Source organism: Engystomops pustulosus, chromosome 2, assembly GCF_040894005.1.
Source record: "Engystomops pustulosus chromosome 2, aEngPut4.maternal, whole genome shotgun sequence".
In the NCBI taxonomy this organism is placed as follows: Eukaryota; Metazoa; Chordata; class Amphibia; order Anura; family Leptodactylidae; genus Engystomops; species Engystomops pustulosus.
Window position 1 is genome coordinate 156,428,872 of NC_092412.1, and position 24,465 is coordinate 156,453,336.

At 41.1% G+C, this 24,465-nt stretch overlaps 2 protein-coding genes across 4 annotated transcripts in view; one reads left to right on the top strand and one right to left on the bottom strand.

The window, feature by feature from the left end:
• The first annotated feature begins 1,560 nt into the window (after positions 1-1,560).
• On the top strand, positions 1,561-10,378 carry ZNF593OS (ZNF593 opposite strand). 3 transcript variants are annotated; one of them, XM_072137081.1, is made up of 3 exons: positions 1,561-1,762; positions 9,255-9,365; positions 9,515-10,378. In XM_072137081.1, exons 1-3 carry the CDS (start codon positions 1,598-1,600, stop codon positions 9,659-9,661), a joined length of 423 nt encoding a protein of 140 aa, XP_071993182.1. In that variant the 5' UTR covers positions 1,561-1,597; the 3' UTR covers positions 9,662-10,378. The 3 variants fall into 3 exon arrangements, with proteins under 3 accessions (XP_071993182.1, XP_071993183.1, XP_071993184.1); XM_072137082.1 differs by having other exon boundaries at positions 9,521-10,378; XM_072137083.1 differs by lacking the exon at positions 1,561-1,762 and adding an exon at positions 8,826-8,905.
• The window catches only part of ZNF593 (zinc finger protein 593), a 28,219-nt gene continuing 13,006 nt past the window's right edge, over positions 9,253-24,465 (bottom strand). Inside the window, exons 3-4 of the mRNA XM_072137084.1 lie at positions 11,374-11,436; positions 9,253-11,220 (exon numbers count right to left, since the gene is read on the bottom strand). Coding sequence (XP_071993185.1) covers positions 11,100-11,220; positions 11,374-11,436 — 184 coding nt within the window. The 3' untranslated portion in view covers positions 9,253-11,099. The remainder of the gene's footprint in view (positions 11,221-11,373; positions 11,437-24,465) is intronic.

Below are 24,465 nucleotides of genomic sequence, written 5' to 3' on the forward strand. Positions count from 1 at the left end.
TTTGTTGTCCTCAAGAGGCCAATATGATTGAAAGTCGTGGTAGAACAGGTAGCAATAAATAACTACTTAAATTGCTGTGATGGCACTTTGCAATAAATAAGTGGATTTTGGTTGAAGTTTGGGCACCTGGTCTCTAAAAGGTTAGCCATCACTGCACTAGATCATAATATGCAGGTGGTTTTGTTGAGGCTCACATATGTTGCATGTGGTAGCAATAGCATTCGAGTATACACCTGTAGACTAACGAGAACTTTCCTAGTAAGTTCCTATGTTTGTAACCACTCATGTTTTTTCTGGCCTATTTGGAATTTGCTCTCTTTTTATCTCTTTGTAACATGATATCTATTTTTTTATGATTAATAAAATGATATTGTGATTTAATGTATGTGGGATAACTCAATATTTTTGTGCTTAACGTTTGTAATTCTTGGAGTTCACATGAGTAGAACTATATGAGGGGTCTGAATAGGGACCCTGCAGTTAAGGTAGTGCGATAGGATGATTTGTGGACTAGTTCACATAGAGATGTAGCTTTTTTGTGATATGAATTAGGACATGATTGTTCAAAACGCACAGGAGGCTTCCTTCCGTTTTTTCATACACTGCATTTTACAATGACATTGATCAATTTTTAAAGATGCTGTGTAAGATGGTGAAACCGCAATGGTGGATCTTCTTATAGCAGTATAGCGTGGACCCCTGGGAAGCCAAAGGGCATGGGTGCCCGACCATACCTGGGCCCTATATGAAGTTAAAAAAAACCTCTATACTCACCTTCCAGCCACTTCTCCTCGATGCCACGGCATCTTCTTCTGTACCGGCCAATGCACATACACTATGACACAGTGGGAACGTGGCCACATGACGTCATAGTGTTGTGCGTTGTGTGTGCAGGAAGAGGAGAAGATGGAGCCGCAGGGAGAAGGAGCCGGAGGTGAGCAAAGCATTTTTTTTTGAGGAGGCTCAATGTGGACGTTTCTGCAAAGGGAGGGGCCCTGCACGGCGTTTTCTTTTATGGTGGACATTTCATTTATGGAGGGCCCTGCTGTGGACATTTCATTAAAGGGGGGCTCAGCAGTGCACATTTCATTAAAGGGGGGCTCTGCAATGGCCATTTCATTAAAGGGGGGCTCTGCAATGGCCATATCATTAAAGGGGGGTCTGCTGTGGACATTTCATTAATCACACCTTTTATTCACATTTCGTTCACACATCACCCCAGTTAACTAATTTAGTGGAGACTCCTATATTTTTTTTTAATTATTAAAAAACATATTTTTTGTAAGTTAATAGCAGGTAAAGATATTGTATATTTTCTATGTATTGACATCAACTTTGATGGGTATGTAGTTTCAAGCTAAATTTAATTGCATGGAAACATCACACAGAAAATAACATTTACAAAAAAGCAGCCTTTGACCTATGCTATACATGCCTGACCAGAAGTTTTTATGACCTTGTGGCAACACCTGTCTTCCTGACAGTATAGCGATAGGGCTATATATACACTTATATATGCACACATACTCCTCCCCTTGCATACCAAGATTGAAACGCTGCTAAAAGTAGGGTTTGGAGAGAGCTGTCAAATACTTACATGAACACATTATATACAGCTCTTCACAAAGACGCTGACCAGTTTAATACACTTAACAACCCTCAAGCCACAGAACTTTTCTTGCACATAGCTAACAGAGACTTGAATCAAGGCTCTAATTGTTCTTCCAGCGACTGCTTGTGGTTCTTCCTCTGGATCAGTGTGGTGAGTGTGTCCACAGTTCACTTTTGTTGCCACCATAATGAATCTATATCTGCTCTCAATTCCATTCTTTTAAGCTCAGGATATATTTGCATGACATAATCTGTTGTTGTTGTAACTTTTTTGCAAATGTTAACTATATAAATATATCTATAACATGTGTTAATTCACTAGGCTCTCAATGAATCTTTTATCACATGATAAGGTAAGTTTACATTCGACAAAAAGTGTATAATCACAAACCACTCTGTCTTTCAGCTCTAAAGAATTAATCAGTATATTGCTTAGGGCTGGATTAAGACTCAACTACATCTACCTTGAATTTATGTTTATATTTTTTCTCCCGGAAATGTATTGTGTTTAGTATTTTTTTTAATGTTTTACCCTGAAACATACGTAGCTTAAAGGAAACCTACCACTGCTCGCATGATGAAATCATGCGAGCACACCACTCGGTAGGCTATTTAATACTGATGCCGGCACATACTTTAGTTAGGCACGCCGATCTTTAGTTTTGTTTAAAAAATGATGAACTTACATATGTAAATAGCCCTCCGGTGCTACCCCTACGTCATCTTCGGAAGGGCGATGGCTTCCGATGTTTAAATATTCACGCCTCCTTCATTGTACCCATCCTCCTTCAGGTGCCGAGAGCCGTGACGTCACCAAGCCCTCGGCACCTATCGCGCATGCGCAGATACTAACTCTCGCACAGCCGGCTGTGTCATAAATCACTTACATATGTAAGTTAATCGTTTTTTTTAACGAAAAAATAAAGATCGCCGTGCCTAACTAAAGTATGTTCCGGCATCAGTATTAAATAGCCTACAGGGTGGTGAGCAGTGGTAGGTTTCCTTTAATTTTAACAGAAAGTGAAGCAAAATGTCAATACCTGTTTCACCTATGTTTTAGGTTTTAGCTTGTTTGAACACTTTAACAATCAAGACTGTTTGTCAGCATAATTGTACGAAGGCTTCTTTATTGCAATATATCAGAATTTTCAATTGAAACTTTTTTATTTTTGGCAATGATTTGTCATTTACATTTATAACATTGGTTGGACAAGAGGGGTGCAAAAAAAGCTATTGCAACATTCATTATAACAATATGAATTGTTTTCATAATGCAAAGAACGTTACTTATTTGCTGTAAATCAGACATTTTTATTCACTGTGTGCATGAGGTTTTAATTGGTTCTAAACAATACAGTGCTATTGTATTGTACTGTGGCTTTACCGCATGGAAATGCTGTATGGCAAATCCTCTCAAAATATTGTTTGTGTGCAGATACCACCGAATCATCCTTCCCGAACTGACACTGACATGCTGAGTTCAAGTCTAGTTACAGCCGGACGTTCCAGCCAGCACACATTGTTGGCTTTAAAGAGCGTATGTTCCTTGGTTGAACTTGATGGACAAGTGTCTTTTTTCAACCGTATAATCTATGTCAGGAAAAAAAAAAACTCCCAAATCTTAAACTGCCACGTCTGTCAGAGAAGTGCAGGGAGCGCCAGATTCATGAAGAACGTGCACCACAATTCCGGCCACTGTAGCAAAATAGTTTCAGAATGCAACAGGAGCTGAACTGAATAAACTCATTTTCCTACAGATTCTAGGTCACTGCCCAATGCTGCCTCTTTCACTAAAATTGACATTTTCAGCTTCTGCCTCTTATGTCATGGCTTGCAGGCTGACTTGGATGTCCAAAAACACTATGACAAGATATTAAATACAATTCACACATGCATTTTTGTGGAATACGCTTACTCCTGTGTCCATGAAATGGTTCATCAAAATGCAGTAGGCTCTAGATATGACATTTTCTAGTTACATTCCATAGGTTTCCCAATATGAAACATATTTCATGCAAATAAATTAAATTGCATTGTTGGGAGCTTGGACCCTAAAGTTCTGTATATGTTCCTCATAGCTTACAGTCCAAATCTCTGCTCTGCCATCAATTTCAGTTGCACAGTTAAAACTCTATTGTTCCATAATTATAAAGTGAACACAGTATATCTGTTGCTGATGCTACACTTTACATAGAGATTAGCATACAGTCATTCTTAAAAAAAACTGGCAACAGGAATGTAAATTTTAGCTGTTAACAGGTTCCTCTAACACATTTATACAACATGTAGGCTCATGGACTGTAAATATCTCAAAGGGGATTCCTGAACACTACTAAAGCTCTACCAGTTTTACTACGTGTCTCCAATGCTAAGCTATGCCTCCTAAAGCACTTCAAAACATTTTTGTGAAAACATAAAAAAAGTATTTCAGCATAATTTTTTGAAGACACAACTCAAAACTTTTTATGAAGACACAACAGAAGCTCCACTTTAAAACTGAAAGGAATACTGTTACGATCCAGGTTCCAGGTGAACAGAGCCTTAGTGGCAAACTCGTGTGGCGGCATCAAAAAATTGTTTATCATTCCCAAACATCCCTGTCAATGTGATTTTATATACAGCCCCCTCACAGTGTAACTAGATACAGCCGCCATGGATTTATTGTACACATCCCCCCTCACCCGATGCAGGGAATAATATCTGACTGTGTGGGCCCCCCTAGTAGTTATGGGCCCCGACACTTGCCCAGGTATGCCTGGTGCTGGCGACGGCCCTGCTATAGATGATATGTCTCAAAGGCTTTGCACATGATTAACCAGTATATGAATGCTCACGAAGACTGCACATAACACAGGTCTGTCTTCCAATCTTTTGAAAATATATCAGGTACACCTCGTAGCTGCTTCCATATGAAAGATCCCCCAGAGCAAATGTATAATACAAGAAGCCACCCTCCCCCAGAGCAGACCTATAATACTAGAGACCCCCCAGCACAGATGAGTAATAATGGAGACCCACCTGAGCGAACATATAATACTGGAGACCCCCCAGAGCAGACATATGTTACAGGAGATACCAAGAGCAGATGCCCAGTGTCAGAAATCTTGGTTTCAGGTCATGGGTCTCACAACAGGATAATGACCCAAAACACACAGCTAAAACACCCAAGAATAGCTTGGTATATAGTACACGGGGGCTGGCTATAGAAACTTATCTTTAACTAGCTGGGGTGAAAAAAGCCTATGATGGTAGGGCCACAAATTTTTCACACAAAGCCAAGCACACTCTTGGAGCACTAATTAACACCACATGGGTGGCCTATTATAAAATTATACTGGGGGTCATTTACTAAGGGCCCGATTCGTGTTTTCCCGACGTGTTACCCGAATATTTCCGATTTGCGCCGATTTTCCCTGAATTGCCCCGGGATTTTGGCGCACGCAATCGGATTGTGGCGCATCGGCGCTGGCATGCATGCGACGGAAATGGGGGGGGGGGCGTGGCCGAACGAAAACCCAACGGATTCGGAAAAAAACGGCGCCTTTAAAAAAAAAAAAAAAGTGTTGCGAAGCTTGCACTTACCTTCACTAGGAATAGGCCAGTGAACTTGAGCGCGTTCCGATGCTCTTCAGCGCAGCAGCGTCGGAGGAACTGCCTTAATAAGTCCCGGCCAGACCCGAATCCAGTGCAGAGAACGCGCCGCTGGATCGCGAATGGACCGGGTAAGTAAATCTGCCCCACTAACACCTCATTTAGCATGACTATTTAACACCTTCAAGGAAGGTATACAGGTCCCCACATATGCTAACACAGCACATATCCATGTCATCCCCAAACCTCTTCAAGATCTTTCAGACATTTCTAACTATAGGCCGATTTACCTTATCAACCTAGATCTTATACAAGATTTTAGCAACTTGTATTAATGGATTTTTATCTGAATATATACACAGAGACCAGGTAGGGTTTATACCAGGAAGGCTGCATTTGACATGGGAGCATTTACAGTTTTTCCTACTTAAAATGGGATTTGGAAAACATTTCATGGCAACTTTAATCAGTTTGGTTACCACAGCCCAACTGAGTATCAAAGGATAGCTGTTAGAGCCAATATATGGCTGCCCCCATATATGGATGCCCCCTCGCCAGCCCTGTTCGCCATAGAGATAGAACCTCTGGCAAATCTAATTTGCAAAATCCTGACATCAGGGGCCGCCGCAAAGCGGGTTGGACTTGCTGTGCCGTGGTACCACCAGGTCGCTCCACAGTCGTAAGGCAAAATTGTGGTCGGGGACAAGAGGTCGAGACAGTTCAGAGTCGGGGATGTAGTGGTAGGTCAGAACAGGAAGCACAGGAGCAAAGTTAGGAACGGAAACAAGGTCACAATGGGAAATCACAATAAGCGCACAGGGCAAGGAACACAGCTCTTTCTCAGATATAGAAGCACAAAGATCCAGCAGGGGACACAGGAAGGGGTTGGGAATATATCAGAACAGGCGGCCTGCCAGCGGCAATTACAGCGCGCTGGCTCTTTAAATGCTACCGAGGCAGCATGCGTATGGGGACCACAGAGACCATCGCTGGAGCCAGGGAAGGTAAGTGAGAGTGCAGGCTGGCTGCGGGGGCACAGGGAGGCACATGGGTGCGCCTGTGACCCCGGATGTGGGTCGCAGGAGTACCCATGACAGGAAACACATGGTATACACCATATCCAAAATATCTATCTATACTTTACTGATTGAAGCTGCCTACAAAGTAATGCTTAGATGGTACATGGTCCCTACTAGGCTGTTTATGATGCATTTGTCCATGGAGTCACAGTGTTTTAGGGATTGTGGACAAGAGGGGACATTTAGCCATATGTGGTGGGATTGCCCAGTGGTAGAAAGATTCTGGAGAGCAGTCTGGATTCTAATTCAACACTTGACGGGCTATCAACTGCAATTCGATCTGATAACTGCTCTTCTGAATGGTTGAATGATAGAAATCTGTAAAACCATGCATCAACTGATACAATATATCCTCTTAGCAGCTAAAATCACTATCGCTAAACCAACATAGATTATGATTAATGACCTATTTAAGCAGTCTGTTAGCAGATCCTCAAGAAATATTTCATAAAGTTTGGAACCCCTGGAAGGCAAAGATGTCAGCCTACCCAGCCCCCCCCCCACCCGGTACCCTAGCGGTTACTGGCCAAGAGCTATTACGGGTCGGGAACTTATAGGTCAGTCAGTGCGGGCAGGTCACCCCCCCTTGCTCCATAAGCCCTACAAGAAAAACAAGTTCCAGCAGTCTTCTACTTAAGGACTAGACTAGAACACCCTACTGCCGCCAGAAAAAAGCATGGACCCAAGCACAAAGGGATCCCCTGGCAGTTGCAAAAGAATGGACCAGTAAGCGTTTACTTGTTAGGAAAGTTCCATATTTGAATTTGAGGATAAAAATGCGAAACTGCTAGCATATCTCTCGCGCCCTGAACACCCCTGTGCCTCTGTCCCTTCCACTGTTCATGCCGGTGGGGCAATGATCTCTGACAAGGTGTTTAGTGAATTTTACTCTTCTCTCTGTAGTTTTAGATCATCTGCCTCGCCCGCTGAGATGGCCAGCTTTCTGTATAAACTGCCTCTTTGGCGTCCATCACCAACACAGTTGTCCAAACTTGATGCCCCCATCTCGGCGGGAGAGGTGGAATTGGCGTTGCAATCGCTCCCTTCTGGTAAGACACTGAGTCCAGATGGGCTGGGGGAGAATGGTATAGAGATAAATGCAAAGTTTTGGTTCCCCTCCTGCTAAATTTGTATTCCACTGTGTTGGAATGTGGCTCCCTTTCTAACTCAATGCAAGAGACCCTTATTGTAGTTCTCCCTAAACCAGGGAAGGATCTCCTAATTTCCCGACTCTTACTATCCAATTTCCCTCTTAAATTCTGACATTAAAATATTTGCAAAAGTATTGGCCACTAGTATCAATAAGGTGATTGCTGGTTCATCCAGATCAGACAGGCTTTATGCTTGGTAGAGGGGCTGGCATTAACATACAAAGATTACACTTGAATACAGCGGTGGCTCGGGTCTCATCCGACCCTTGGTTCATATTATCCTTGGACAATTGTAAGGCCTTGACTGACTGTTGAGTGGCCATACTTATGGACCCTCATGCCTAAACTGCGTGTGAGCCCTCGTTTCATGGCTTTAGTCCAACTTCTATACAATGGCCAGGGTTAGGCCTAACCTTAGCATTTCTCCCCCCTTCCCTATAATCATAATTCCTTTATTACATAGTGCACACTGATTACGCAGCGTGACGCAGAGCTTGCCAAATCGGTTCCCTGTCCCCAATGGGGCTCACAATTTAAGCAACCTTCCAGTATGTTTTTGGAGTGTTCGCGGAAACCGGAGGAAACCCACGCAAAAATTTACGAAAATCCCAAAAAAATTTTGTCTGGAGCTACAATTATAAATTACAAATTCAACTTAAGAACAGACCTAAAGAACCTATGTTGTATGTAACCCAGGACTGCCTGTACTGGTGAAAACAAACTTAATTTCAAATAGCTTGTACAGCGACTTAAAATATATTTTTAAAATAATAAATTTGGCTTGCAAACCTGGTGATGTCAGAGGAATTAATAGGGAGGAAGTGAGAGATTAGAGATGTAATTCATGAGCAAATGTTATATTTCTGATTTCACTCCAATTTAAGAGGATTTGGCACTTAAATGTGTCCTTCACCACTTGTTATAACATATAAATGGCAAGTTACATTTCATAACAAAATTTTAGCTCAAGAAGATTGGCATGGACTGACACATCCGTTTTTAAACACAGCTGGAGTAACAATGGCAGTGGAAGTATTCCATCCACAGCTGGAAGCTATCTGTTCCTACCTTTATGTGCATTACATGTAGGAATGCCAACAGTATAGAAAACATTTAATCTATATGACTGTCATTTCATATGAGGATTCCCTGTCCTATTCTGCAACATAAGATTTGTAAACATTCTATAGCGGAGAAGAAATGCTGCAACAACACTGTTTGTTTTTTTCACCCATCTCCTAGTTTGTTTAACCTACATTTTTCCCTGTCCTCACACTCCCTCCGGCAGTATGCAACAATCATTGGTCTGATCTCTTCTGACAGCTGTTCTTTTCGGGAGGGGCTCCACTGATGTGCTTATAATGAGGAGGAGGGCTCCTTAGTATTAGACAAACTATAGGGCATTTGAAACCATATAACAAACATTTAGAGGAGACAGCACCGCTCTGCATGAACAAATGGACACAGGCTTTTGTAGGTATGGAACGGTAAAATCCAAATGATGGTGTGGGCTGAAATGCGGAAACAGATTTTTTTTTTAACGAATATCTATACAGTCGGGTTTAATAAGCAGGAAGGTAGACCAAACAAAGACACTAAGAAGCAACGCTGACTTGTAAATAGCCAGTCGTTACAAGAAATGAAAGATAGGTTTAGATAAGGACCTTATTCATTAATTTATTAAGTAGGTATATCTATAGTTTCATGAGGGGACTTAGAACCCCTTAAATTGAAGCAACCATTTAACTTGAAAATTATAAATTTTACAGGATGTAGTTCACACATTGTGTCTGTGTTTATAATACGCAATATTCTTCCACAGCATCATTTATTACAAAGTCCTTTCAGCTGGAAACACAGATTAACAAATTCTAAAGGCAGAATGTTAATCCGCCTCGGACGACTCACCCCTGGCTACTTCCGACTGCTGCAGGTACCTTATGTATGCATTATATATTTGGTTTACCACCTCACGGGGGTGTAAGAACATAAGGTTTGTTTCTTTTCTTGGCAGTTTGAGAGTATGAATGTCAACTAACCTGAACTAACCTAGTTAAGGCTGCTTATCTTACCCTATTGCAGTTGCAGGTTTCTGGTGAACTGGCAGCGGAGCCCAAAGACAGACTAGTAAATCACTTGGCTTTACTGTTCGCCCTCATGGGTCTTGGACTATCCTACTACAGTGTCCGTCAGATGGTGCAAGAGTCGAACCTTCCACCTCCACAATGATATCACATTAATAACAATAGGGAGTGTGCATAGAAATATGTATAGAACATAGATATAGATTCTCATCTTCTTGACTGTAGTTCTGACCTTAAAATGGCAACTGTCAAGTGGATGTAGAGGGAGTGCAAAAGAGAATGTATTTTGGGGACTGAGATTGTATAAGCCTATGTTGCAAAACTGTACAGAATGGGGAAGACTATGAAAATATGCCCTGAAGGATATTAACCAAAATGTTTCCTACCAAGTACTATAAAATGCTGACAATATAGAAAATGTATAATTAAACAAGATTTATTCTCATCTGTGATATAGAAAGTACTATAAAGAGTTAACAGGGACGTTTCTGCACAGATGGAATAACCATTCAACACATTACTAAATGTCTATACCTTGTATTTGCTCTTTATGTCGGACAGCTGGCATGCCATTGGTTTAGAACACGCTCGATCCCTTCATTATACTTCATAATATCATTATACTTCACAATATGTATGTAACAGTTTAAGCAAATTTCACTGTGTAGACATGCGGACACATTGACATATTCTAAAAATAATTGTTCAAAAATGTATTGTGTCAGTATTCAGGTATCTATAGTAGCGATAACCCTGCTACAGACAACTTAAAAAGGAGCAAATGCTGTACAAAAACTGGAACTATGTTTGTCTTAGGTTAAAAACATTAAATTTCTGTAAAAAAATAAATAAAACAAAAGTATTGTTGTACTTTCTTTATTACAACATTTGAATTTATTCATTTTTTTCAAGGTGGTTTATTTTATTGCTAAACTCAAAAACAAGTAAGATCAAGTAATTTTAAGTAGGATGAAACAAGTCGCATTAATGATGGAGACTGTCACTTTACATTTTCAATGATATGTAAATAAATGTTATCTTAAAGATTGAAAATCTGTATCCCCACCCATACAAGGTCCTGTTCAGTATTAACAGCAACGCAAAGGTTAAATGTAAGAGCACTAATTGTGCATCCGTGCGAGATGAGTGAGCAGACGTGACTAGAAGTGACAAGCGGACATGTTTGTGAATGCCTGAGCAAGCCGCACATTCATTTCCAGCCTTTCAAAGACTAGGTCATCTTGTTATATAACCATAAATACCATCCTCAGCTACCAGCACTTCAGTGAGTTGCTTATGTAAAACAGGACCTGAAGGGCAAAAGTCAGGCTTCAAATAAAGAAAAACAAAAAAGCGAATTTCAAGGTTGAAAATATAGATGTATAGACAACAGATAGGAGATATTATGAACATATTAAGGGTTTTGCAGTAGTTCACAATATATATAACACATCATTGTTGTGGCCACTGAAAGCACAGCAGGCAGTAAAGTGATCGATTACTGGAATGCCACTACAATACTGCACTGGGAGTGCTGAAAGTCCCCAGGTCAACAGTAAAAGGAAAGTTATTCAGGAAAAGAACTAGTCCATTGGCACCTCCTGTGTCTTGACTTCTATTTGCTTTGGGGGTTTGTATGAGCCCATCCCTGCTGCTCTTTCTGCTTCTTCCTGAGTATAAGGCTCTTCTTTCAGCTGCTTTAGTCTGTAACACAAATCACATCCAGTGTAAAGGCCATCATACTCATATCTGAGCCGAGGGCACACCCAAAGCCTCCCATATCAGAATGCACTCATACGAACAAGCTTATACAAGTGTCTCTTTGCCGTTTCTGCATTAATGGTAAAATATCTTTACCTGCGCTTATGAACTTTGGTTTTAAAATGCTCCTTCAAAGTCTTCAGGTCCACAAAGTATCTTCTAAGAATAAATAAAAAAAAGCATATAGTGAGAAAAGACTTTGATAGAATTATCCAAACCCAAAACATTATGCTTGTTCAACAGGGGCTACACTATAACAGAATGACTGTACCATACATAGTTCTAAAATTCAGTACCTTAATTAATGAAATACCAAAAATGGAAATGGAATTGATGTTTTCAATAATAATTGTATGTAGGATTATGTTTTTTTTATTGAATAGGCATATTTTAATAATTCATACCATTAAAGAATTTTTTGTTAAAAGAAACAATACAAAGTTTTCAGATTCTTACATGAATTTCCACGTAATATCTACATAAATTAAAATTAGTATACCCCTTCTCCTAATCCCCCCTCCCTTCCCACCCAACCCTGGAGTAGGTGGAGGCACAAAAAACAAAAACAAAACAAAAAAAAAAAAAGTAACTGCATAAATATTTTCAGCTTAGCCGTATATTCGTTAGAGAGATTAATCCTCCATATATTTTAGCCATTTCCCCATCTTTTTTCATATATATTTATTTTACCATGGGCACTATACCATATTCTTTCCAATAGGGCTACTAAATGCACCTGCTTTTTCCAAAAAACTAATGTTGGAGGTTTTTCAGAAATCCAAAAACATAATATACTTCTTCTCGTCAAAAAGAGCATCTGAGAGATTATCCTTTTCTCCTCTTTGCACATTTGAAGATTTTTAACATACCCCAGAACCCAAACCCATGGATTCAAAACCATTGTAACATTAAATATTCCATTTACAGTATTAAACACCTCTTCCCAGTACCTTTTATGCATTTATCATCTGCCCTATATAAACATCCACTCTGGTGTCCTATGTAATCTGTGTATTATAAAAAACTGAGAAATTCTGTGAGATCCATTATTGGATACAAAAGCTGGAGTTTGCATCACATACTTCCAAACTTCCTCTCCATCCTCGAGCTGCCCAAAATCCTCATTCCATTTTTGTATACATCTAAACTGTACCTTTTGAGTGATTTTATGTATTATTGTGTCATATATACTAGACAAAGTCCTTTTACTCAAAACACCCATAAAACAAGTGTTTTCCTGACTTCCCAAACAGTAAATACTTATCCATCACTTTAAATATCTGATTTGAAAGCTTAACTGGGGAATTCCTGAATACATACAAAGCCTGTGGAAGGAATACCACACTTTAACCTTAGCCCTCCATTTTTTCATTAATGGAAGGATATTGAGCTCTACAAATCTGTCTAAAGAACTTGCCACATTTACTCCTAAATATTTAAATGATTTTTCACCCTCTATCACCTCCAAGGGCAGCTTCAGATCTAATTTATTCTCCCCCAATGGCATCACAGCCAATTTGGCCAAATTTATCTGCAAGCCTGATAACTTCCCATATTCCTGAAAAAGCTCCTCTATAATAGTGAAAGATCTGGAGGGGTTGCCGAGGTATAGAAGCATGTCGTGATGTTTTCATTTCCAACTTTCCATATCTCAAGCCCTCCACTCTCTCCTCTCCCCAAATCCTCACTGACAATACTTCAATTATTAATTAAAAAAAGAAGAGGAGAGAGCGGACAGCCCTGTCTCATCCTCCGTGCTAGCCAGAGCGGGAGGGAACTTTCCCCACTAACACATACACAGGCACTTGGGTTTTTATATAATATCTGTATCCATTTGATAAACCTTTCCCCAAATCCCATCCTTCTCAAAGTCCCCCACAGAAATCCCCATTGCACTCTATCAAATGCCCTGGACGCGTCCAGAGAGAAGATTGCCCCCCCATCCCGGTCACACGCAGACATTTCCATACAGGCATATAGTTTTCTCAAATTACATGTGATAAATCCGCACTGGTCTTCTCCTACCACCTCCGTTATTACTTCCCCAAGTCTCCTAGCAAGAACCTGTGCCAGAATCTTCACATCGACATTTATCAAGGAGATTGGTCTATATCAGTGATGGCTAACCTATGGCACTAGTGCCAGAGGTGGCACTCAGAGCCCTTTCTGTGGGCACTCAGGCCATCACCAGAGATGGCTCCAGGTATCTTCCTGCAGTCCCAGACAGCCCAGGACTTGCTGTGCACAGAGGTATTTTAAAGTGACAGCGCTACTTGGGACTATTTTCTGCTTTATTGGTGTCCTCAGGGTGATGGTATCAATGAAAACTGTGACAGAGAAGGGAACTTGGGCACTCGGCCTCTAAAAGATTTGCCATCACTGGTCTATATGCTTCAGGATCCAAATTCTCCTTACCTTGCTTATGTATCAATACAATGTCTGCCTCATACATTGATGCAGGAAGTGTTCCTAATTCATATGCCGATGTGAAGACCCTAAGGAGAGCGTCCATAAATATATCTCCATACTTCTGATAAACCTCCCCCGGCAACCCATCTGGCCCCGGAGATTTATTCTTAGGCAGCTCCTTAATAACAAGTTTTATCTCCTGTAAAGAGAGAGGCGCCTCTAATCTTTGCTTACTTTCTTCTTTCAAAGTTCTTACCTCTGTTGCTTCCAAAAAATTTCTCAACTCCTACTATCTACCCTTTCTGAGGCATATATTTTCTCAAAATATTCCTGGATAAAAAGTAGTATATCTTCCTGATTATTTATCACTCTACCTTCGTTGTTTTTAATTGCTGCAATTACTGAGCTTGCACTTTTATCCCTAACCAGTTGAGACAGCAATCTACTAGGCCTCTCTTCTTCTACAAACCATTTGCTTTTACATATCAGTGAGGAGCTATATACCTTCTGCAAAATATGAGCCTCATACTTCACCTTCTCCCATAGCTCCAAATTTGTAGGAGATGGAGATTCCATGTATTTCAGTCTTTCCCTTTCCTCCTCATCCTTCAATTCTTTCTCCTTTTGAAAAAAAATAGATTTTAATTTTTTCACCTCCCAGGCATATCTACCCCTCAGGATGGCCTTCGCTGACTCCCAAATCCCAACTTCCCCTAACTTATTTCCATTTTCTGCAAAAAATGCAGATAATTCCTCCTTAATCTTATCATGACAATCTATTTTATTTAACCAATAGCTATTTATTTTCCACCGTGGGGTTTTCTTACTCCTTTCCTCTCTAATTTCAACGATCAGAGGTGATCCAAAAAACTATGCATACCATATTTTACTTCCTGAATTTCCTGGAGCATCCGGTCATTCCCCAGAGCCAAATCGATCCTCGAAAAACATGAATACATCTTCTTCTCTGGATTCTTAAGCCTCCAAATATCTAACCATTCTAATTCCCTACACCACTTCTCCAAATTTGTGTGTGATCCTATTTCTAACGTATCTAGACCCGGCCTATACCTATCCATACCTAAATCCAAAACCCCATTGTAATCACCCAAAAATAAGAAAGGGAGATACTCCAATCTATTGTTTTGTACTATACTATTAATCTCTCTGCATACCTCCACATTAAAAGGTGGGGGCACATACACAGAGGCCAATAGACACTCTAATCCTTTTATTAGACAGTGCAACAAAATAAATCTTCCCTGTGTGTCTTTCCAACTACTATAACACTGAAACATACAATTATTCCTAATCAATATACACACCCCTCGTGAATAGGTAGAACACCCGAATTTCAGCTATCCATCTTTTCCTCAACAAATTAACTTCCATTAAAATATGTGTTTCTTGAAGACACAGAATTTCTGCATTATAACAGGCCAGTGCACTAAACACAGCTAACCTCTTAGTCCTATCCCTCAATCCTCTCACATTGCATGACACGATCTTAACCATAGCTCAGCCGAAAGAAGAAAAAAAAATTTTTTTTTTTAATTCCTTTGCGCCAACCCCCACTCCAGCGACCCCCCATTAAGCCCATTAGTAACATATACCTGCACTATAGACCTCCAACCAAGCATGACCCCCTCCCCCATTCCTTTCTAAACATCATAATTTATGTTATCCATTTTTCTCAGGTTTCAATATGGAGTCCACCCAATTCTCTGCATCATCAGCATTAGTAAAGAAGTAGGTTTTATCACTGTGGATCACCCTCAATATGCTGGAAACAAAAGAGCATATTGCATACAGTTTTCCCTCAGTTGTTTTTTACACTCTCTAAAATTGCCCCGATCTTTCCTTGTTTGAACTGCGTAGTCTTATCACTTCGTTATTCCATTTTAAATCAACACTTTTCCTACTCTCTTGCATCACTCGGTCCCTATCTCTTGAGGACACCATTTTTATAAGCAATGGCCTTGGGGAGGATCCTGGTGGAGGAGCCTTAAATGGAATTCTATGTGGCCTATCTATAAACTGTTTAGATGCAAAAAAATCTTCTCCCAGCCATTTTTTTAAACCTTTCCTCCAAGAATCCCACTGCATTCTTCCCCTCGGAGCCCTCAGGGAAACCAATACACTTAATTTTCGCTCTTCTTGAACGATTTTCCATATCTGTCCGTTTTTCCTTAATCTGTCAGTTATCCTGCTTCAACCCATTTACTTCTACCTGGAGAGATTTGAGAGATTTTTCCATTCCACCTACTTGTTTTTCAGTGTTACCCAATCTCTCCTTCACATCCTTCATATCTTCCCTGAGGCAAGCCATCTCATTTTTCAATCCTCCAATCTCCATCACTAGTTCTGCCACAGACATTTTACAATTTTCAATTGCTGACAAGATTTTGTCTACAGCTGATGTGGGAATGCTCTCTTCTTTGTCTTTACACCCCCCTGCCACTTCATCTTCCAGGCACTCTACCACCTCTGCAGGCCCAGTAGCCCCCGAGACATTACACCATTTTTCCATTAATCTGGCATCTCCTTTCCATCTGCCTTGGAAAGCTTGCTCTTAGGCGATTTATCCTTAGTCACAAAAGACCCCGACTTACGGGTATTGTCTTTCTGGGGGTTGTTTTGCTTTTGCATGTTAGCCCCACGAGTCATCATTTAAATAAACCCAAGAAATGCATCAATACATCCAACATCTCTGATGAAAATAATCAATGCCCCAGTACACAAAAACCTGTTCCGGACAGAAATCCAGAATATATCCCAACAGATAATCTGTATACTTAGAACTTGAACTGAAGAGTGAATATATATACATACACATAAACCGTCTTGCTGGTTCAGACAGTATTTTTGTAAATTCCCAAAATAAGGCACGTATAAGGTTCAGCCCTACCACCCAAAGTACCCAAAATACAGAGTGGAAGGAGGAACAGGTTTTCCACCCGCTTCCCCTTCTACATAAACAATGTCAACAGAACTAATGGGGGCTAATAAATAGGCACAACCTCTTGGGTCCCTAGCAGGTTAGTTGTTACTTATTCCAGTTATGTTATTTCCAGTGCAAAGGTCCCCTTTTAGCGCCAAAAAAAGGGGCTTGTGTCCAGATATACACAGCGCTTGTACGTCAATTCAGAGGGGCCTTACACTTAAGTCCTACAGACAAGTATGATCACAGTCACACGCACTTTGTGCATATACATATAGTTTTAAAGGCGCCGTATGCAAGATTATGTTAAAGGAAATGTACCATCAGGATCAAGTAATGTAAACAAAGCACACTGACATACTGGTGTGTTCCCTTGTTTTATAAAAAAAAAAAAGGCTTTAAAAAAATTAAAAAGTCTTTTATTGTAAAAACCAGGGCATAAGAAGCTAAACGAAGAGCAGATCCTGCCAGAGGGGACACACAACAGTATGTCCATGTGCTTGGTTTACAATATTTCATCCAGGTGCTAGATGTCCTTAAAGCCAGATATATCCAGTGCTAGCGCAAAATAATAAAAAAACGTATGTTTTAAACAGTCTAAAAACATAGGGATCAAGTCACAAGCTTATATCTTGTGGTGGAAATGAGGCATTCCCTTTATAAATACAAAATTGTGGTAGTTAAGTTAGGTATACCATTTTTGGTAATTTTTTTATTTAACCCCTCACCGCAACTTGATGTAACTCTATGTCATAGGATGCAGCTAGTTCTCGCTCCTTGACTAAGCGTTATTTCATGGTGCTCGCCAGGGCTCAGAAGCTGAGCACAAGTGATCACCGCGGGATCCCGGCAGTACACAATATCCGGGAACGCAACTATCACGATCCTGCCTGTTTAACTCTATAGACGCCGAGGTCATAGTGACCACAGCGTCTATAGGGAATTACAGAGACGATCGCCACCCTCCGTGCAGGGCTTGGAGGTGCCAATTGTTGTTATGGCACCCAGAGCTACCTTCAGTAGAAGCCTGCTTGATTGTGCTGAATGTATAGGCTGACTATGTAATCAAATGATCACGTTTATGTCCCACCCCACCAAAATAAAACAGTAAATAAAGATTTTTTACAAAGTGCAATGAAAAAAAATTATTATAAAAGAATAAAAGTCCCCTGAAGTTCCCATCCCATATAAAAAACAAATACAACATAAAAAAGTGAAAATCACCAAAAAACAGAACATATTGGTATCATCACATCCGTAACAAGCATGACCGCGGCGTGTAAGTGTCCCCACCGGTGTGCTTACCGGGGGATCCGATCCCTCCTGCCTCGACCCGAGGCTGTCGGCACCTCTCTGTGCCGGGTTCCGCCTCCTGGCAGGACCAGGCTGTATGTAACTGAGCATGCTCAGTTACTTACACTATACACTGCAATACAAGTGTATTGCAGTGTAAGGGCTTGAACAAGAAATCGGATGATCGCTTGTTCAAGCCAAGAAGTAGAAAATGTAAAAAAGTTAAAAAAAAAAAAAAAGATTTAGTCATTTTAGAATTTAATTAAATAAATAAAAGTCCCATAATCTCCCCAGTTACACATAAAATGCAAATAAAGTATATAAAACAAAAAAACACGTACATATTTGGTATCACCGCGTCCGTATCAATCTGTACAATAAATCGAAATCAATATTGAACCCGCTCGGTGAACGACGTAAAAAAAACTCGAAAAACTTCCCGTAATATACAATTTTTCAACACCATCACTAAAAATGTTCTAAAAAGTGATCAAAAAAAGTTACATTCTCTAATATGATACAACTGAAAAGAACAACTCTTTTCGCAAAAAATAAGCCCTCAACCAGATCTGACAACAGAAAAATACAGAAGTTATGGCCCTGAAAAGTTGTCAATAGTAAAAACAATGCGATATTCTCCAATATTGGTTTTGCCCAGGAAAATTGAGCAAAGATAAGAAAAACTATATAAATGAGGTATCACCACAATCGTAGTGAACCAGAGAATAAAGATAAAATATTATTTTTATATTACGGTGAGCCGGGGAGAAAAATGCTAAAAATCCAAAATAAAAATTGATGATTTTTGTTTGTGATCCCCTTGAAATAGTTAATAAAATCTCATGAATAACCTTTAGACTCCCAAAATGAATTATATATACATTGTCTCTCATCCCGTAAATAAGAAGCCTCATATGTTCGCATTACCAAAAAAAATTTAAAATTTATAGGTCGTACAATGTGACAATACAAATCTGCTGTGAAGGGCGCCTCCATTCATTCAAACTTGGAAAATGAAGAATTTTTACAAACTTTTGCCAAATTTTAATTTTTTTTCAGAACGAAACGCAAAACTCATCACTTAAAGGAAACCTACCACTTGAAGTGGCAGGTTTCCGATGGCAATACCGGGCACCAGCTCAGGGTGAGCTGGTGCTGGAGCCTATTTTAGTTAGTGTTTTAAACCGCGGTATCGCGGTTTAAAACACTTTTTAAACTTTATAGCCGGCGCAGGCAGGTACGCGCTCGGCGCTTACCGTGCGCGCGGCTCTCATTCACTTCCTATGTAGCCGCGCGCACGGTAAGCGCCGAGCGCGTACCTGCCTGCGCCGGCTATAAAGTTTAAAAAGTGTTTTAAACCGCGATATCGCGGTTTAAAACACTAACTAAAATAAGCTCCGGCACCAGCTCACCCTGAGCTGGTGCCCGGTATTGCCATCGGAAACCTGCCACTTCAAGTGGTAGGTTTCCTTTAAATTTAGTAACTAACATGTAGTACAGTGTGTCACGAGAAAACATTCTCAAAATCACCTGGATATGTTCCGAAGTTATAACAATTATTGTGAGACATGTCAGATTTGAAAAATCGAGTCTGGTCATTAACCCCTTAAGGACCAAGCCCTTTTTCGTTTTTGCGTTTTTATTTTTCACTCCCCACCTTCAAAAATCTATAACTTTTTTATTTTTCCATGTACAGAGCTGTGTGATGTCTTATTTTCTGCGTAACAAATTGCACTTCGTAGTGATGGTATTAAATATTCCATGCCATGTACTGGGAAGCGGAAAAAAAATTCTAAATGCAGTGAAAATGATGAAAAAACACATTTGCGCCATTTCTTGTAGGCTTGGTTTGTACAGCTTTCACTGTGCGCCCCAATTGACATGTCTTCTTTATTCATTGGGTCAATACGATCACGGGGATACCAAATTTGTATAGGTTTTATAATGTTTTCATACATTTACAAAAATTAAAACCTCCTGTACAGAAAAAAAATTCTTCATTTTACAGTGTTCTTGCGCTAATAACTTTTTCATACTTTAGTGTACAGAGCTGTGGGTGGTGTCATTTTTTGCGACTTCTGATGACATTTTCAACGCTTTTATTTTTAGGACTGTGCGACCTTTTGATCACTTTTTATAGAATTTTTTCTATTTTTCAAAATGGCAAAAAAATGCAATTTGCGAATTCGGGCGCTATTTTCCGCTACGGGGTAAAACGCAGTGAAAAACGGTTATTATATTTTGATAGATCGGGCATTTTCGGACGCGGCGATACCTAATGTGTTTAGGATTTTTACTGTTTATTCATATTTATATCAGTTCTAGGGAAAGGGGGGTGATTTGAATTTTTATGTTTTTTTAATATAATTTTTTTTTTTAACTTTTTTAAATTTTTTTTTTTTACTATTTTTCAGACTCCCTAGGGTACTTTAACCCTAGGTTGTCTGATTGATCCTATCATATACTGCCATACTGCAGTATGGCAGTATATGGGGATTTTGCATACCATCTATTACAATGTGCAGATCGCACATTGTAATAGATAGCCGAGATCATGATAGCCTCGGATCTTTATGTGATCCGAGGCTGTCATGACAACGGATCGTCACTCCCCGGCAATCAAAGGGTTAACACCCGCGATCGGTGCAAGCACCGATCGCGGGTGTTAGCGACGGGCATTTGCTTCATCATGAAGCAAATGCCCGGTGAGTATGAAGAGGGCTCAGCCCGTGAGCCCTCTTCATACTCCCCCATGCGCAGCAAGACGAAAGGGTACGTCTTATTGCGCTATGGGGTTAAACTGAAAACTAGTGTCAGTGATAAGTGATCCTTACATGATACAAAGAAAAAGTACAGCTTGTCCTGCAAAAAATAAGCTCCGCCGGCCCCCTGCAGTAGGCAGCCAGCCCCGCCGGCCCCCTGCAGTAGGCAGCCAGCCCCGCTGGCCCCCTGCAGTAGGCAGCCAGCCCCGCCGGCCCCCTGCAGTAGGCAGCCAGCCCCGCCGGCCCCCTGCAGTAGGCAGCCAGCCCCGCCGGCCCCCTGCAGTAGGCAGCCAGCCCCGCCGGCCCCCTGCAGTAGGCAGCCAGCCCCGCCGGCCCCCTGCAGTAGGCAGCCAGCCCCGCCGGCCCCCTGCAGTAGGCAGCCAGCCCCGCCGGCCCCCTGCAGTAGGCAGCCAGCCCCGCCGGCCCCCTGCAGTAGGCAGCCAGCCCCGCCGGCCCCCTGCAGTAGGCAGCCAGCCCCGCCGGCCCCCTGCAGTAGGCAGCCAGCCCCGCCGGCCCCCTGCAGTAGGCAGCCAGCCCCGCCGGCCCCCTGCAGTAGGCAGCCAGCCCCGCCGGCCCCCTGCAGTAGGCAGCCAGCCCCCTGCAGTATACAGCCTGCCCCCTGCAGTATACAGCCTGCCCCCTGTAGTATACAGCCTGCCCCCTGTAGTATACAGCCTGCCCCCTGTAGTATACAGCCTGCCCCCTGTAGTATACAGCCTGCCCCCTGTAGTATACAGCCTGCCCCCTGTAGTATACAGCCTGCCCCCTGTAGTATACATCCAACCCAGCCTGCCCCCTGTAGTATACAGCCTTCCCCCTGTAGTATACAGCCTGCCCCCTGTAGTATACAGCCTGCCCCCTGTAGTATACAGCCTGCCCCCTGTAGTATACAGCCTGCCCCCTGTAGTATACAGCCTGCCCCCTGTAGTATACAGCCTGCCCCCTGTAGTATACAGCCAACCCAGCTTGACCCCTGTAGTATACAGCCAGCCCAGCCTGCCCCCTGTAGTATGCAGGGGCCGCAGGGAAGCTGAGCATCAGGGCCACCGGAGGGTGAGTATATAAGTTTATTATTTTTATTGACTCGTGTATAAGCCCAGATGAAGTTTTTCAGCACATTTTTTGCGCTGAAAAACTCGGCTTATACACAAGTATATATGGTAAATGGGTATCGCCATAATTGCTATGACCCATAGAATAAAGATAACACATTATTGTTATGGTACAGTGAACAGCCAGGAAAAAAAAATGCTAAAGACCATAAACAAGAATTAATGATTTTTTTTAACCACCACCAAGAAAGAGTTAGCTAATAATGAAAATTTATTATTGAACCCCCCCTAAATGATGTACCTTAAAAGTGGATCTCATTTGCCAAAAAAACAAACAAAAAAAAATAATCCCCCACATGTCCAAATGACAAAACATGTAAATCTGTGCCGAAAGGGGCTCCGCCGTGTTCCCAACCAGCAGGTTACCAACAGATATGGGGGATCCTCATATTTGGGAGGAAATGGGTATCATCGTTATTCAATACTTTGTGACAGTTTAATTTTTGACCGTAATTAATATAATGTCTAAAATAAATTACAGTGTGTAAATTACGCCTCCATTTTGTTTTAACCCCTGTGAAACATAACAAACTTTAACACACTTCTTAAAGATGATTTTTCATACATTGAGGGTGCAGTTTCAATGTATGAGGGGTTTTATGGTTATTTAGGCCTCTTAGTCACTTAAAATTGAGCAGGTTTAGCGATTTTCATAAAAATTTGAAAAATTGCATCCAAAATTCTAAACCTAACAAACTAGAAAAGAGAAAGGATGCATAAAAAGCCATACCGATATAAAGCAGACATTTCGCAATGCACTTTTAAGAAAAATCAGGCCTGGTCCTAAAGCCCTAAAATGGCTTAGTCCTGAAGGGTTAATATTAGCCCCTTATGGTAAGGTATTGAATTTTAAACTATGTACATTCATTCAGTTTTTGGGCCTTGGTGTTTGATATAACTATGTCTACATGCATTATTAAACAAATAAAATACACCGACTCTTTTTTTCCTCATTGTAAAAGCAAACAAAGTAAATGGTATGCCAAAAGAAATCTTTCAATATGTATGCTAGCTATATGCTACTGATACATCAAGCGCCAACTAAAGGATACAGAAATAATTGTTGGTACTTAAATAGCAGCTGGACAACTTGAATGAGGTTGTTTTGAGGGTAGTATGTCTCTATGCAAATATTGGAAAAACATTGTAAGACTACATTCACACTGCCGTTGCCCGCCGTACCGTAGCACGGCGGGCAGCGGCAGCGTGCGGGGAGAGGAGGAGGTGGTGAGCGCAGCTCACCCCCGACCCTCTCCACAGGAACATATGGCGCACGGCGCCGTACTACGGAGAAGGATAGGACATATCCTATCTTTCTATGGAGTACGGAGCGGTACGTACCACTCCCGTAGGGCGCCGTACGCCCCATTGCCGTCTATGGGGGACGTATATCGGCCGCATATACGCCCCCCTTGCGGCAGTGTGAATGCAGCCTTACACAGGATATTGTATAAATGATCATCTCAAATCTCAAAGAGAAAATAAAATGAAAAAGAAAATCAAATAACCTCCTTACCCTAGAACACAAATAAAAATTTTACATTTATAAAAAAAAAAAAACACTAAAAAAAAGGTGTTAGGCATCCCCACATTCCTAAATTTCTGATGCATTAAAATATAAAAATGATCATCCCACACAGTGATTGCGGTAATAAAAAAATAGAATACAAATCAACACTTTTCACCACCCACAAAAACTTTAAGAAAAGGCTGTAAAAAATTCTATCAATGAAAATGTCCACTGGTCCAGCAAAAATTTACACAGCTCCACGCGCTATAGTTTTAAAAAAAATTATAAAAAACTTTGGTATCTTTTTGATCTTATTGACACAAAGCATAAAATAGATGTGTCATTTGTGAAATAAGTAAGAAGCCCATAAGGAAATGCAGCTTCCAAAAATCCCCATTTCACAGAATTTGGATTTTTACCCGCTTCTCAATTCATTGCGTCAAACATCATATGGTGTCACGAGAAAGTACAAAATAAGCCTTCATATGTGCCGATAAATGAAAAAATAAAAATGTTCTGGCTTTTGTGGAAGAGGTGATTAAAGTGGGAAAAGTGGGTTGTTGTTTTATTTTAAACCATGATTAAAGGACATCTACTGGACAGGGTAAAAGATTGTGCAACATCCCAGCCAATGCACAAGCCAGAGGAGTAGTTGCGAATAAGCCCCTTGTACCATTCAGTACACAGAGGTAATTAGGCAGCGCTAGACACTGCCCAGACAGGCAAGGGTTAATACTGTTTAATGTTTATCATCCAATGATGTTCCATCTTTGTAACTGGAGTGGGTTTGGAAAGTGACATCACCTGACCGGGGATTAAGAAAGCACCTAGGTCAGCTGAGGAGTTAAGGAGAAGGCCAGAGCCTTGCTACTGAGCACGAGGGCTTGAGTACCAGAAACCTCTTAGAGCACAGAATCTTGGAACTTAGCTCCTGACAGAGGAGCATATCAACTCTACACTGAGTGACCAGAGACAGCGTGTGCCTCACACCTCTAGTGAGCTCACACAGAACAACCAGGATTAAAGCTGCAGCTTCCAGCATTGGACACCAGACTCCTGAGGTTCACTCTCAGTAATCTGTATTTGTACAGAATTGTTTGGCCCGTTGCTGCTGTTGGTTCAAATAACTAAGTTATTTTTGCACAACATTGCCGCCGTCAG

Bases quoted from the DNA above. Each gene is read 5' to 3' on its own strand.
- ZNF593OS (XM_072137081.1), top strand. From the start codon at position 1,598: ATGAACACATTATATACAGCTCTTCACAAAGACGCTGACCAGTTTAAT. The intron at 1,763-9,254 runs GTGAGTGTGTCC...ATTCTTCCACAG, and splicing joins TCTTCCTCTGGATCAGTGTG to CATCATTTATTACAAAGTCC. The intron at 9,366-9,514 runs GTACCTTATGTA...ACCCTATTGCAG, and splicing joins GCTACTTCCGACTGCTGCAG to TTGCAGGTTTCTGGTGAACT.